At 48.0% G+C, this 16899-nt stretch overlaps 1 protein-coding gene across 1 annotated transcript in view; it reads right to left on the bottom strand.

The window, feature by feature from the left end:
* Positions 1-16899, bottom strand: part of IQGAP1 (IQ motif containing GTPase activating protein 1) — a 488190-nt gene that overhangs the window by 73745 nt on the left and 397546 nt on the right. The window contains exons 27-29 of the mRNA XM_078683320.1: positions 11620-11760; positions 11379-11463; positions 5191-5423 (exon numbers count right to left, since the gene is read on the bottom strand). Coding sequence (XP_078539446.1) covers positions 5191-5423; positions 11379-11463; positions 11620-11760 — 459 coding nt within the window. The remainder of the gene's footprint in view (positions 1-5190; positions 5424-11378; positions 11464-11619; positions 11761-16899) is intronic.

Raw genomic sequence — 16899 nt, 5'->3', positions numbered from 1 at the left:
GTCGGCATGCATGTCCACATCATGATTGGCTGCCGCCCTTTCAAGTAGTGCATGAAAGCCTGCTGAGTCCTCAGTCGGGGATGCACGTGCATTAAAGAGCTGCGGGTCCTGGCCCACACCTTGGGTGTTCTGGTCACCAGTGTCATCGTATGAATCCGGTTGTACATCAGGTTCATCGATAGGGAAATTGTACTGCTCATCCTCATCATACCCCTCACCCACAGAGTGCTCTGGGGAGGGAGTAGGGCTCCGTCTTGGAGGAGGCTGGATTGGTTCCGTGAGGCCTGAGGCGTCAAGGGGCACCCTCTTTTTCTTCAGTGGGATGATGTAGGAGTCCACTGGCTCCGAAGTGATTTTCCTTTTATAGAGGGTCAGCTTGCCTGTTGCAGCGTCGATGAAATGCTCTGAATCGTCTTCCGATTCGAGTACCCGACGTGGAAGAGGGTCAGCCGGCGAAGAAACTTGTTTCGGAGCCGATTTTGTTGAAAACGCTTTCGGCGCCTCCTTAGGTGGCAAGAGAAAGAGGAGTTTTCCAGAAGGCTTTGCCGGAGTGTCCTTTTGCGGCTGCGGCGATGGTATCGGAGCCGATGGGGCAAAGGCTTTCTCCCTGATTCTCTGCAGTGACTCCGCAATGAGGGACGGTTCACTCCCCGTGGGTTTCGTCGCCGACAAGGATGCTTTGATCGGTCCCTCGGATCCGACGTCTTTGTGGGCCTTGTGCGCTTTGGGCGCGGAACCCGTCTTCGGCACCGCCGATTCTTGAGGCTGGGGCGCAGACTTCTTGTGCGTAGCCTCTTTGGAGCCGACCTTGGCGGGCTTGGACGGCGTCGTAGCCGCTGATCCGTGCCGACCATCTTTCTTGGAGGACCCCTCCTCGGGCGTCGGTTTCGATTTCGCAGCATCGGAATCGACAGACTTCTTCGGCTTCTGCGGACCGGAGGTCGACGGAGCCGATGGGGTGACGGGCACCGTTTTCTTCACCGGCACGGCAGCAATCTTAGGGACACTCGAGTCCTTAGGTTTCAGTTTCGTTTTCGGGTCGGCCATTTTAGGTGTCGTCGATCCCGACGGTTTCAGTTTCGGTTTCGAAACAGTGTGCCCAGCAAGTGAGTCCGTAGCCGGGCCTGAAGGCGGGGCTGTGGCTTGCGGCAACGGGTCCTGGGTAAGGCCGACAGGCGATCCCGTGTCCCGGTCGGTATCTTCGTAACCTTCGGGGCAGAGCTCGTCCCCCGAGCTGTCTGCCGCGGCCCCATAAATCTCATCGTCGTCTCCTACCTCTTCGACGTATTCGAGGTCTTGACCCGCGACTCTTCTCCGGATCCGGGGCCGCTTGCCTAGCTTCCAAGCGCACCGCGCGCCGAAGCTTGAGAGTTTTCTTTGATCGGAACTGTGCACAGGCCTTGCACTTTCCGTCGTCGTGGTCAGGCGAAAGGCACTTGTTACAGACGGGGTGTAGATCAATGTGTGGGTACTTGGACCCACAGAGCGGGCAGTACTTAAACGGGCTCCGCTCCATGTCCGAAAAGGCTTGCAGTCGTGTCGCGATGAGAAGGCCTCAAAGTTTAGAGAGCGAAGAAAACTCCGCTTATTCCGGCTCCAAGAGACGGAAGACTCGAGACCGTGCGCAGACAATACCGACGCAAGAAAATCGAGGCCTTTTGGCCGCTAAAAGTTAGTTTTACTTGGTTCCGACAGTAAGACGTCGAGACCACATCCGAACCCAGTGGCGGAAAAAAACAATCTGGGGATGGAGCCGATGCCCATGCGCACTGTAGTCCAGGGGTGGAGCCACCTATCTCAGGATACTTCGAAGACTCTTCCAGGACAACAATGTGCAATCATCCGAGCCCAACACTAGGCGGCGATCTAATGCTAAGATATGAATTTAGCAGCCCACATGCCTCGAACATAAGCGTCCTGCAAGTCCAACGCTACCATCCAGTCTCCTGGGTCCAGGGCAGCTAGGACCTGAGCCAGTGTCAGCATCTTGAACAACTTCTTCCGGAGGAAGCCGTTGACGTTCCTTAGGTCCAAGATAGGGCGTAGGCCCCCTTTGCCCTTCTTGGGTACCAGAACGTAGTGGCAGTAGCAACCACACCCTACTTCTGGCCCAGGAACGCGCTCGATGGCCCCCTTGGCCAAGAGGGCCGCAACTTCCTCCTGCAGAAGTCGCAAATGATCCCCCGATACACGGTGGTTCTGCGGTGGCATGGCTGGAGGAGTCGCCTCGAAGGGGAGGGAGTAGCCCCTTCAGACGATCTGCAGCACCCACCTGTCCGAAGTGACGGTGCGCCAGTGGAGGTGGTGATGGCGAACCCTGCCCCCCACTGGCGTCACATGGGCCTGAAAGCACGGACTAGGAGGGTTTTGAGGCGGATGCTGCGGGGGAAGGTGTGGACTGACCTCGCCGTTGTCCCCGACCGCCGGTTCCCACGGCCGCCACCGCGTTGGGTATTACCCTGCGGAGCGTGGCTGGCGGCACGTGTGGGTACACCCCTTCCGTGGCCACGAAAGGAATGAAAGGCAGCCGATTGCTGGCGCGGGGCCGAGAGGCCCAAGGACTTGGCCGTAGCCCTGGAGTCTTTAAAGCGCTCGAGCGCATGTTCTGCCTTGTCGCCAAAGAGGCGACGGCCATCAAACGGCATGTCCATCAAGGTGTTCTGGACATCGGCCGAAAAGTTGGCGGACCTCAACCAGGCGTGACGTCTGACCGCCACCGTCGTTGCCATCGCTCTACCCAGTGAGTCGGTGGTATCCAGCCCACACCGTATAGAATATTTGGCTGCATCCCAGCCCTCCACATGGGCTTGGCCGAGTTTGGCCCGTACCTCCAACGGACACTCTGGCAGCACTTCCGCAACCGTATCCCACAGAGAGTGGGAGTAGCGGCCCAAGAGGCATGCGGTGTTGGAAGACCGCAGTCCCAGACTAAGGGACGAGAAGATCTTTTTGCCGTACTGCTCGTACCTCTTGGATTCCCTGTCCGGCGGTGCCGACGGGAATGCAGTCTGGGAATTGGAGGCCTGGATGACCAGGCTCTCGGGGGTAGGGTGGGTGGACAGGAAACATGGGTCGCCCGGTGCTGGGCGGTGGCGTCTGGCCACGTTCCTATCTACGGGCGAACCCGTAGCGGGCTTGGACCAAGGACGGCGCTGGAGGCGACACCTGATGGTCCAACGCCGGGGAGGTCATAAGGTCCACCGGCGACGATCCAGATCCCGAAGAAGGTCTAGCGGCGTCCCTCGGCGCCGGAACCGCTGTACCCTGCGGCGCCGTGCCCGAAGGCGCCGGCCGCGCCGGGCCCGAAGGCACCGGCGGCGTCGGGTTAGCGGGAACCTGCGGCGCCGGGCCCGAAGGCGTCGGCGCCGAAGCACCCGACGGCATCGGGGCCGAAACCCCCCACCCGCTAGAGGCCCCAGACGGGTCCGCTGGGCCCGAAGGCGCCGCGGAGCCAGTCAGAGGAGAGAGTTTCTTCATGGCCATGAGGAAGCGCTCGATCTCCTCCGGCGTCGCGTTGAGCCCAGGGACCGGAGGGTGTGGAGCTGAACGCGGCGCCCGCGACTCCGACGGATCCGCGTGGGCGGTGTCACCCGAACCCCCGGCCGCATTGCGCGAGCGTCGGGGGGAGTCCACAGACCGATGACGCCTCTTGGACTTCTTGTGCTTCTTACCTGACGACGACTTCGACCCGGAGGAGTGCGGCCTACTCTCGGAGCTGTGGTGGCTCCGAGCCCGCGACCTGTCCCTCGACCTCCCGTGGGACCGAGACCTCTCGCGGCGCGGGACCGACTGCCGGAGCTCGAGTCGCCTGCGGGACCGCTCCCACCTGGCTTTCGAAGAGAGGGCCCGGCAGTAGGAGCAGGCCTTGTCGTCGTGATCGACGCCTAGACAAGTTAAACACAGGTGGTGAGGGTCCGTGACCGACATCGTGCTGTCGCAATCCTCGCAGTGCTTAAAGCCGGGCATCCCTACGGCACCAATCGGAGTCGAAAGACTTCGAGAAATGATCAAAAAGTTAGTCAAAAATTGACTAGGGTTACTGCTTTTTCCAGATCGGCGCTTGCTGGCGCGGAAAAAAGAAGAACGGACGTCAGCACGCGGAGGCGGCGTCTAAGTACTCCGACAACGTCATCACGGCGCCCACGACGACGGACGCGGAGCCGCAGACAACGCCTACCGACGCGCAAGGGTACTGCTACGCAAAAGTTTCCGGATCCAGTCTGATGCCTGGGGATATTCTAAGGTAAGGAATCTAATACTAACGTGTCTCTTTCAGATCTACAAACCAACAAACTCTCTTGGCCCTTCCCAGGAAGCTGCAGACTTTCTTATGCCACAGATAGTGCTATGAAGTCCAACGCATAAAGCTTGAGCTATTTATCCCCGTTTCCTTCCCTTCCCTCACTCCCTCCCCTCTTCAGTCCAACCCCTATCTTGAAGTAGTCTCGCCTATGATTCACTGAAAAAGGATTATTGTAAAGGATTTATATTGAGGCCAGTTCGAGACTTGTTAATTGCACAGCACTCTTCTTGGACTGAACTGCTCTCTGTATAATAAAATTAATTGTACTTTTGATTATATGTTTATGTTGATTCTATGTTTTCTCAAATGTATGTTTAGTACTATCACCTTCTAAATTGTGGTCAACATATTTATTTTGCTTTCTACGTTCTTGTTATGGTTTCTTCTTGCGCATCACCCAGCTGGCCCAAAGGTTGATGGCTGCACCTTGTCAAATATTTTGAATAATTTAAAAAAATCTGTATTATATGGGTAACTTTATTTTAGATTAAACCCGTTATAGGAGTTTATTGCAAGATACATCCACATTAGAAACCCTCAAACTCAAGCAATAGATATCCTGCAGTTCATCTGAAGTAGTGACAAAACCAGTGCTTTCCATGAGCAGGTCCTGGCCGGTTCTGAGTAACTGCACTTCTTTCATTTGAAAGGAAGAGTACCTGCACTTCTCGGCACAGCTGCATTACATATCATGCGAGAGTACCGGCACTTCTCAGGAGCAAACGGGTACTCAATCTAGAGAGTACCTGCACTTCTATATGGACATTTAAAGCACTGGACACAACTTGCCTCGGGGTTCTTCAGCGAAGGGCCTGGGAGGGTTGGACAAGAAATAACAACGTCATTCCTGTTTAAAAACAGGTTGCGCTGGAACAAGAATACATTACCTAAACTTCTGGTACGACTGGGACAGATATTCATTGATGACGCTCAGGTGGGCATTGTCCCCCAGAAACATCTTGTTGGATGCGGCGTGCTGCAGCATCTTGGCGATGGAGCCCAGGTTCCGGCGCTGGTCTGTGGTCAGCTGCCCCCCAGCCGAGAGGTCGATGATGTCAAAGGCATCCGGGGCAACGATGGCAGGGTTCATGTACCGGTAGTAGAGCAGGTTGCCGACAATCTAAGTAGCATGGGAGCACAGATGCGTTTAAAGTCAGCTCTCAGTAACTCCAGTCTCTTTCAAGGTACACAGAAAATATCCCGAATGTAATTCAAATATTCATTGTCCGCTCCATTCTCAACGTTTGTAATCATGATTACTTCACAAAATCACAACCATGTTGAAAATTACATGAATAACACATGAGGGTTTACTGTGAGTTCAAATATACTACAAAAGGAAAATGAACTGGTACGGGACGTATCCACAAGGTGGCAGGATAATGCAATCTATGAAAAAACAACTGTTCAAAACACAGTGTTGCAAACAGATTTAAATAGTCAAAAATCTGTGTTTTTAGTCAAACAATGGAACATTTGAATGTTACAAAAATAATTAGTGAGATACAAAAGATGACGAACAAAGGGTCAAAGCTTAAACCACTGGCGAGAACCAGTAGGGCATACACGATCTAAGCGAATTTTCCTAAAAATAAAACGGATGCATTAATTTAGCATATATATTGTGCTTAGTGTCTGGATTCTAATAAGTTACAAGCACAAAAACAATGATTTCTGTGAATAGGAGTCAAAGTCAAAATCTGGAAAAACCTTTCTGCTATCACCTAAAACATTGCATTTTTTTCCTAATTAACTTTTTTTTAAGGTCTGCGTATTCCCATTTTTTGAGAGACAAAAATAAATAATACAATTACAAAATGGAACGGGGCAAAACATTGCCAACAAACAGAAAAGGGCAAAGACGTGCACTTTTAATGGGGAGACGAATGGAGTCAGGCTTTGAAAGATTTCATGAACTTGCTATGTTATGACGCACTTGGACGAAGTCAGCAATACTGAAACGTGAAGAAGTTATTGACAAGAACCCTTGCCCTAGTCACAACAAACACAGCATGCATACACGTTCTATACAGAGGTGTGCTACAACAGCATGCACGAATATCAAAGAGTTTCAGCTTAAGTTATGTTTGGAATAAAACCTAAGATAACTTCACCTGTCAAGAAAGTCACCAATCGGTGCTTCTATTTAGGAAAGCAGAAAACTAGAAAAGAGAGAGAAGATACAGGTTTCAGGTAAGGACAGAGTGCAGTGGAAGCAGAAATGTAGATTCAAGCAGCTAGAGTGCAACATCGCAGAAATAAACAGTGTGTGCTGCGGTTTCTCTAATTTCCAGTAGAGGGGGCAACTCTACAGAACATCAGCGAAAGCTTCAACCTCTATGAATTGAGCAACAATCCTAGCAAAACTGGAGTCATATTACAAGACATCCCACCCACCAACAGGCTCACTCATTCCATCGTCTTGAAAGTGGCCCTACGTCACTTAAATCACTCAGTCAAACTCAAATCAAAATACAGGGGCACACAAGTAGTATGCTACCCAACTGCGAATAAACAGATCACCAGAACTTTCAAATCATTAAAGCAGCAAAGAAATCAAACAATGCATTTGATTCTACTTTGTTTCTACTTTAATGAACCCTATGGTATGTCTTTCATTTACGTGGGCATTAACCCCTTGGCCGCGGCGCTGGGGGAGAGGAGGGGGAGAGGGAGTCCTGCAGCGCAGCCATGCTTGTGACAGAACCCCTCCCTCACTAGCCACGGGCGCGCTGTGCTCATGACGGAATGGTTCCGTCACGGCCCCGCATGCTCATTAATTCACCCGCGCAGGCGGGGAATTGATGCCGCGTGGGCGGAGGGGCCGCGGCGTGACGGAACCACTCCGTCAAGAGCACAGCGCGCCCGTGGCTCGTGACGGAGTGGTTCAGTCACTAGCACGGAACGGGTTAAAACGGCTTCTACGTAAATTTAACAAAAGCACGTGCAGCAGGCCACGAGACTGCTGACGTGATCAGCGGATTGTGAACAGTAAGGAGGTTCAAAGCACTGTTAGGTGGCTGCAAAAGCATGGTGCGTCTAGTACCGGTTTTGTAATCTGGCCTTTTTATGGTGGAGGCATGCACTGCTCCGGCCTGTACAGTACATGATCTATTTATGTGTGGGACTCCCGTGCTGCTGACCATGCTACACCAGATCAGTGTGTAAAGGAAGCCTCCATAGCTGTTACCTGTGCAGTGTACGTATGTTGCAGGAGCCTGCACCGATTCTGCCAATACTCTATGGGACAGATGTATGAAATTGCGTGTTTGCGACTTCCTAATATGGAATTTTAGTGATTTGCTATTAGAAAATAGCAAACTTCGATGTACAAGTGTATTTGACACTGTTAGCGATTTGCAGTGGGTTGCACTTGGACCCGACTCATCATTATTCATGAGGCAGGTCGCAATTTGCGACCTATTGTGAATGGCTACAATCACAGGGATGGTGGCCTGCTCGGGTCAGCAGACCACCATGTCTGTGATTGCTTTTTAAATAAAGCCATAATTTTTTATAATGTTGCCTGGATGTAATGGATGCATTTCAAAATAAAAATAAAAAGCAACCTTTTAATTTTCAAAAAGTAGGCAGTGGCGGACCACTGCCTACTCTTAAAAAATGTTTGCACCCACATTTACAAAGGCCGTTTGCGACAGGTAAAATGCTTCGTACATCTGGCCCTACGTGTTCTATGTATGTGCTGGAAGCTTGCACTGCTAGTGACTGCTCTCAACATAAGTAAATATCATGTGCAGCTTCTACTTAAGCTGTGTCGGTTCTGTGTGAGAGAAAAGCTTGGGAAAGCATTTTCATAACACAAACTCAAATTGATAGCTTTGCCGATGTAAGGGCTTTGTGTAATTACCTAGCTACACTGCTCTGTAGCTTTTACAGTGCTTTGGTAGGTCAGTGAAAAGCGTGAAACAATAATCCTGCTTTGAGTAGTGAAAGGTCTCGTGCTATGAAAACAGCCAGTCATAAGTGACTCGGTGAAGGAGAACCAGGATTTTAACACATCACGTGTGAGGGATTCTGGCGTTACCCAAGTGTTACCTTTTGCCCATGAGTTATTTGTGCAGTAGTGGGCTTTAATAGTGTAAAAGGAGTACATGTATTTACAGCACCGTCGTGACAACCAATGTGGTCTAGCTACAAGTCATTTGGGGCTGGAGCGGAGACAGAAACCAATGATTCTTATTTTAGGGAAAAGGAGGAATTCCAGAAAACAGAGCAATGGATAAGGATGAGGACTTCTACTTTGATTCACTAGCTTGCATTGCAACATGAGAAAGCTCTTGGTGTAGTGGCAAACAGAGTGACTGAACAATCTGAAAGAGATTCTAAGTAGAACCAGTGTGTTACCTGCATACATCTGATTTAAGAAAACAGATGACGAATGAAGAGGATCTTTTGGGGTCACCACAGCAGGGATGTGTTCAGGAAACCTTCTCGATCTGGCCCTCACCAACTAAAGAACGGACTTTGCTGTTATGACATTGTATATTAACCTATATTTGACGGCTTGAATGGCACTTACTGGCAGTAATGCGTCTATACCATGTGCTGCCGGCCCTAACAGAACTGGTCCTGAAGAAAGCATCTTTACATAGATCTGATAGGCTGAAACATGTAGACCACTTCTGGATGTGCAAGATAATTTTTTCTCTTTCTCATCCACCTTAGTTATTAATCATACCCGACGACCTCACTATTAAATTCATCCTGGTAAGGGAGAGTATCCTGGAGGTAGTTTTAAGGTTCACACTCACTAAATTCACTTGTTCACTAAGAAAAATCCCAATCCGCAGTAATCGGGCATCGCAGGACACCTAGGAGGCACTCGGCCTTTTAAGTGGGAACCCAATGATGAAGCATGCCACCAACAAGGTTGGTGGGTACGGGTGCTTTGAAAAACTGAAATGTTTTTCTCAGAGAAACTACTTAATGTTAACAGGATGATAGTTGAAAGATATGGTATTCAGCTCGTTCTTGTTTTTTGGTACAAGTATTTAGGGGAGAAGGCTGAGCACTTGTGTTCCTCACTCTATGCCATGTGCCCCACTGTTGAATGATGAGCACAGTTTTATTGTTTCGAAACTCGCTATTGTTGGACCAAGTCGTCATGCAGTTGTTGCATGAAAATAAAAACGGTGTGAGGGAATACTAGACAGAGCACTGGTTCCTCTTACAATACAGGAGAGGGCGGCATCCTCACAAATCTCTACGTACAGTCATCCAGGAAGAACATAGCAAATATGACCGAGTGTTGGGCTGTTGCAGCTTCTAAACCGCGTTCGACTGCAGTTGTGCAATTGGGTTGGCTCACAGCTCTAAGGTCGGCAGGATAATAAAAAGTGGTTGCTTTGCACTATGGTGGTGAGTCAATCTAGGTCAACTTATACGGGATCCACGTTAGATCACTTTTCACAGGTGCAGTTGGTTTCATGATAGATGGGGGCATCTTCATGCACCCTCTAAATGTACCCCACCCAGCCACCTAGAGACGTATATTCTTTGTCCTAGTAGATGATGGATACTCTTTCCCTCATTGTAGCTAGTGGGCAGGCATTCTTTGGTACAACTCACGGGAAGGCACTGCTTGCTACAGTACCAGATGCATAAGCATTCTGGGCAAATTAATTTAATGGTATACATTTGCTGGCAAAGTAACACATTGTTAAGTTCTAGGTGTAAAGTTACTGAAGGACAGGCATTCTGCAGCACCAGTTCCGAAGGGCAAGCCAACTCTGCGCGTTTACTGAAGGGTGTGCTTGCTGAAGCTGATAGAAGGATATTCTGTAGCATAGTAACTAAGAGCCTCTGTGACTCGTAGCTGACCGATAAGTATTATACAGACAGTTCTAGACAGACCGAATTAAACAGCACTCTGATGTGCATGGTCTCTGGGCATTAATAAGAGATTCCTATACCTTACAGTATCTTAAACTCACTATTGCCAGCAAACTTTAATGTGTACCACAGTAACTCTGATGGTCTAGCAGTGTCAGTAGTATTTTGGTTTGTATCTTAAATATGATCGACATGGTCCATGTTAACTATTACATTTTAGTTTTTGCTCCACACTATCTATGCTGAGAATGATGAACCTGTGTGATAGCCTTACTCTACGCCCATGTCCAGTAGGCGCGAATCTAAATATGGAGTACGTCTAACTTTACACAGTCTGTGCTATTAGTAAATCTGTGTAAATATGGAGTACGTCGAACTTTACACAGTCTGTGCTATCAAATGCAATGGTCTCACATCCAGTAAGATGTAAGTGATTGATGGGCACACGTGTATCTGTCCATAATGATCTAGAGGGACATAGTTGAGCTACTGACAATTTTCATAAGACAATAATACTCAGATTTAAATGAGCTTCACAGTAATACATACACCATGCATTGCTTTACAATACAATATGTTAGCCTTGGGAAGAGCAACTACAATTCTGGTCTCCACAAGTTATGTGAATCAAACATGACCAGTTACCAATATTTCACAGTGATTCCAGCCCTTTAGGTCGCTCTTGTGGTGATCATGAAAGAGCTGTAAGATGCTTGAGATCTTTTGCAGGGTTTATTTATTTTTTTTATTTATTTTCAGGGTTTTGTATAGCGCGAACAAGATCCTTAACAGATATCAGAGCGCTTCACATACATAAGCAAAGAGGACCAAAGGAGAGAAAAGTTCATAAGGCAATTTGTGCAAAGTAGAACAATACAGAGTAAAGCAAGGGAGGGCCTTATGGTGGCCTGAAGGACATCTATACGCGGGATAAGGAGAGGGGTGTGAGTATAGTGAGGCTTGAGGTTGGAAAGAGAAGGAGATGGGGCAGGGAATTCTGAATGGACAAAGGAAGGAGAGGATGGATGTCACCCAAACGTTATGCTCGGAGGACAGAATGTTAATAGGTGTAAAGACTATTGGCTACAAAATTCTTTGTACGTAATGCAAAAGAACATAAAGGTATCCTTGAAACGTAACAGGGAGCTCGAAGAAAAGAAGTACTGTTGGGGCATTGACAAAGAAAACACAACCATGTCACAAGCCGGATTTTTGTACTAACCTTTAACAATTCATCTTCACCAGCATCGGGAAATTTCTCATGGAGGGAATTCTTCAGCACCTTGGCGATGTATCGCATGGCATAACTGGAAAGAGAGAGACAGAACAGAGAGGCTGATTTACCTACCAGGTAGTCCAATACAGAGGCTGAGGCTTTTTGGAAAAAAATACTGAAAGAGCCTCATCAGGAAATACAAATTACCCTGCTCAGTCCCATTTTTGCATGCCATCCATACACTTACGGAATTTTATCCACTGAACTGAGGATTGCAGAAAGGAGCTTGTCTGTCACTGTCCGCATGTTTTTGACGGAGGCATCCAGCCGGGTCCTCACCTCTTCATGAGCCAATGCTTGTTCTGCAGTGACATCATAAGGCAGTTTACTGAGGAAAAAACATAGAAACTCATCAGATTCCCATTATGCTGTAATCACAAGGGAACTGGGCAAGGAGCGAGTTCTTTAGGGTCCACAGTACGCTCTGTGCATGTAGATTCTACACAGACTATCAACAAGCAGCAAAAACAATGTATGGCATCCAAATTTGTGATTGTCATCTGATGTTTTGTTTACACTGATATTTCTCAGCATTCAGATACAGGGGGTTGAGTATTAATGCATTCAGTGCCTTTGGAGTGGCTCTGGAGATGTCATTAATAGAACTCATTCGGAGTTCCATTGAAATTGTTGCCAAATAGGACTTACCATACACTTTTTCTTTTTTTTAAAAACAACTTAGAAAAACTTGCCTTAAAAGGAGAATTGTCATAGCAAGGTGTTAAGTAGGAAACACACCTTGAGCAACAGAGATTGGTTTGAAACATGGGTTGGTTGTGACCACAGAAAAGGCAGACGTGCAGGGATTCTAATAAAAACACACACACTTCAGCCGGAATTATGGGCAGCCTCCTAAAAAGCTCGGCAGGAGTGAGGAATTAATACCAAAAACAGGGCATTGGAGAGGGACTGGTGGAGGCCACGGCTAAATCTGGAAACAATTACAAAGATATGTATCTTTTTAAAAAAGAGAATAGGGCATGTCTGATGGCACAGAAATTCACAAAGAAAAACAAGGGCCTGATTACTACTATGGAAGTGCGGGAGCAGGTTGCCATGCCACCACCCAGCACAGCCAAACCCGCCCACCAGATTATGAGTTAAATCGTGGTCTGGCAGGCAAGCGGTGTGGTGGTACCGCGGCGTCGCAGTTTAAAGGCTCATAAGTGAGCCTTAGAACTGCACCACTGCGGGAAGCCAATGCACCTTCCTGCACAGCATGGACTGAGCAGTCCATGTCTTCGGAACAGGAGTGCACAAAATGTGCCCCCTGCATGCACCTCCATGTACAGTGGCAACAGGGGGCCCTGAAGGGACCCCTTTTTTTCCCCAACAACAGTCTTTTCATGGTGGGCTCACCTCCATAAAAAGGCTAGCGGTGGGGAAACTTGCAATATGCATGGTGGTGTTGCATCATGCATATTCCTTTCCCAGATTGCCGCGCCACCGCCAGGGATCCCAATCCCTGGCGGTTGTGGCAGTCCCAAAGTGCTCTAACTGCCGTACTCTTAACACGGCGGTCAGACCACTGTTGCGGGGTCCCCGACCTCCACCATGAATTTGACGGCCCGATAGACTGCCGAGCTTGAATCGGGCCCTAAATCAGTTTACATTTTACTGTCAATACATACAAATTAATTGACGGTATATTTATTCCAGCACACTTGCAACATATTCAGGTAATTCTTTTGTATGAATACCTCTTTTCTTTTCAAAGACCATTGGTCCGACATAAATAGTGGGTGCAAATTGGACACCTGCCCAGCATTTTGCAATGTGACTGCATTTTGCATCGCAAAATGAATATTGTAATGTAATGTGTATACTTGTAAAGCGCACTGTTGCCAGCCGGCGTCCTGGCGCTGTATACCGTTGGGGAACCCGTCCAGGCTTTCCCTGTGGGATGGTCCCTGCTGGGAATCCCCAAGGTGGAGCCAGGCATCCCCGGCGTTGAGGGGGCCGTTGTGGAGATTAGGCAAGCTAATGCCCAGAGTTGCCGAGTGCGACCCCTGGTTAGAGTAGGCACCGAGGTGAGAATTATCAAGTCCGCTGACCCTGGTCCACGACCCTGCCGCGTCGGGAATCGAACCCTGGTCCCGGGCCGACTTCTGCTTCCGGGTCTGCCGCCTCCACCAGCCACACCACTCCACCCAGGTGGGCTGCAAAACCACCTTCTTCATTTTTTTTTTTTATTAAGGAAGGACGTGATCTACAACTCCCTAGGAATGGCTGAGAAGGCGTGGATGGAGGTCTGCAAGGGAAAAGCCAGTAAAAGTCCCGTGAAGTGGCAGGTATTGGTTAAAAAAAATGTGTTTTCCTGTCTGGCATCACATCTGTGTTAATATGCAGTGGTCGCCTGCATATTTTATTTATTTTATTTATTTATTTAGAAAGTTTTATATAGCGCGGACAAGATCCTTGCAGATATCAGAGCGCTTTACAAAGAGAAGTACATGAGGGAGCATGGTTAACAGATAAATCAATAGGTCAATTAATACAAATAGGTGGCAACTAAGCCCAACATGACATGAGTACAGAATGGTACAAATAGGTGGCTACAAAGCCAAACATGTGAGTAATAAGACAGTTCATACAAATAATCAAAAGGGTCAAACATGTAGTATAGATCGGTGCAGAGTACTAACAGTGGTCAAGATAATATTTCAGGTGTATTTAGCCATGAGGATAGCTTTTACTTCATTTTTAAAGAGTGTGGTGGAAGAGATAAGCCTGGTTTCGGGCGGGAGAGAGTTCCAGATCCTAGGCGCCATTCCCGAGAAGGAGCGCTTATATGTTTTTTCCTTCCGGAATCTTCGAGGTTTCAACAGAAGATTGTTTGTGCCTCTGGTGTTTCTAGCTCCTCCAGAGATTGTCAGTTTCTGAGCGAGGTATCCGGGTGAGTTTAGATGTACCACCTTGTGTGTCATGCAGGCGATTTTCAGATGTATTCTAGCTTCAAATGGCAGCCAGTTCAGGGATTTCAAGTCAGGGGTAATATGGGAGTGTTTTTTTGACCCAGTGATGAGTCTCGCTGCAGCGTTTAGTGTCTGCCCTCCTATTTCCCGCACCCAAGAGGCTGGCAGTGATGATTCCCAAACTGGAAGTTGTTCCACAGAATCCACAATCCTCCAAGGGAAGGAACATATCCCATTCTGCCAATCAGATTCCATTTAAGTTTTCGGTGTTGGTTATGTGGTCAATAGTTTGCTATAATAAATGCGGTCCTAAAGCATTGCTACATGTGATTGCGACTACCAAATAGGAAGGGGATGACCCTTTCACGCCCTTTGCAATTCTTAATGGGTTACAAAATAATTTAGAAAGACCTTTCTAACTTAGAACGGGTTTTGTTCATAGCAAACACTCTTGCTGATAAAAAGCCTACGTTTCGCAGGTTTTGCAACTGCAACTATCTTCAAGTTACTTAACTAATACCCCCAGCTCTCCAAATGAAAGTAAAAAGGTCCTCATCTAGAACAATAGTCTAGCTATGCAGGATACAGACATGTAGTGGCTGCAAATGGAAAAGGGAGTTATTTTCTTAAATAGTGCCAGTCCATCCTAGGCGAGTCTGAATAGTGACTCTCATAGGATGTCCTATAGATATCCACAATAACATCTTCTGACTGTTGTTTTGCATCCACTGCCTATTTCTGTGTCTGTGTGCACTGCACGAGGCACCTCGGCCACTTCCTCGCAGAGGGTCCCATATGAATCCATACCATGCAAGTAGCAAATCAGAAGCTACAGGTTTGCATGTGCATGTATGTGTGACAGATTCACATGAGGCACACAGATTACAAAATTGCGCTACAGTGAAAGAATAATTTGTAATTAATTGGTAAACACTGTCAGCCCCGCATGTGCACTTTTAGGCTCAGTAAATATGATGTTTGCAAATATGAGAAAGCAATTCCATGCTGCTTCTTTGAAGATTTCCTGCCTATGCACACATGCAGTGAGCTCTTCATTTTTGTGCTTTTCTTGCTCGGCTGTAACACACCAGCACACTCATTTTTTTTTTACTTCATTGGTGGTATTTCTATAGTGCAGCGGACTGGCCATTGCGGGCACCGGGCAATCCCCCGGTGCGCCGCAAGGGTGGGGGCCGGTTTTGGGCCCTGGAGGCCGATTTTTATTACAGGGCCAATCGGCTCTGTAACAAAATCGGGCCAAAACCGGCCCGAAAAAAGAGCTCGGTTGCACCCCCAGGGGGCTGGCCGGTCACTTTGCCAGGGCCGATTTTGGTTCTCAGTCCGGCCCTGGACCCAGCCCACATGCCTCCTTTCTGGTTCAGGTGCACTGCGGACGTTTACAAAGTAAACAAATAAAAAGAAAATTGCACATAAACCCTGCCTTTGAGCTTTAACTCCTTCGACGCTGATGACGGAACCACTCTGTCATCAGCCGCCGTGGCGCTGTGCTGATGACGGAGCGGTTCCGTCATGGCCCGCCCCACGCGCCTGCGCGGCGCGTTCTATTGAGCGGGCGGGGCCATGACCGCTCCGTCATCAGCACAGCTCACCCGAGGTTGGTGATGGAGCGGTTCCGTCACCAGCGTGTGAGCGCTGCGCGGCCCCCCTGCCCCCTTAGCGCTGCGGCGGAATAGCCGCCGCAGCGAAGAGGTTAACTAAACTGTATTGTTGTGCTGACTAAGCTGTTTATCACAGAGAAAACAAAGGAGGCAGAATACAATGCACAGAGTGCACAACATCCTCCTTTGCCAAACGAATTGCTGGTATAAAGCTTAAATTTAAAAAATAGAGGGTAGGACTTTTGAAATCTTGGACTCCAGCACATCTGAAGCTCTTTTAAAGAACCTGACCCCAAGAATAACTCACGACCTGGATGTAGAACACTGTTCTCAATTAAAATATTTTGCACACTTAGTAGACAGTTTAGAATACAAAATCACACAACAATATATACGCTTGTCATTAGAGCATAGGGTCGGGCGCACCATATTTATATTGCGGTTGGGGATTCTCCCGTTAAAGGCTTATACTTCTAAATGGAATAACTACGAAAGTACTACAGGGACCTGTGATTTATGCAATGGAGGAGTGAAAGATTTATTACATTTATTGATTGTCTGTCCAAACTCGACCTTGGTAGCAGCTCGGCACTGGTATATAAAGTCCATTCGTTTCAGATATAATATCTCCTCTGCACATAGTTTAGTCAAGTTTTGTAAATCGCCACTTGATGAATTCGTCTGTTACAATTTGTATTTTAAAGTTGTTTTAATGCTGAAATAATTGTTTTTAACAATGTTTTCATGTATTTGTTGTCCTCAGTCAAGGTCTAAATCAAATTAATAAAATCTTGAATCTTGAGGGAAATAAGAGAAAACTCAGAATAAATGAGGAAGAAAAGAAGAGGAGGATATGCAGGCAAAGAGTGTGACAAGCATGAATTAGTAAGCAAAGAAGGCAATGTAAAGCAAAGGGGCTGAGTGCAGCGAAGA

Source organism: Lissotriton helveticus, chromosome 3_1 (assembly GCF_964261635.1).
Source record: "Lissotriton helveticus chromosome 3_1, aLisHel1.1, whole genome shotgun sequence".
Lineage (NCBI taxonomy): Eukaryota > Metazoa > Chordata > Amphibia > Caudata > Salamandridae > Lissotriton > Lissotriton helveticus.
Note: the sequence above shows the minus strand (reverse complement) of the source record. Positions and strands in the feature narration are given on the sequence as shown.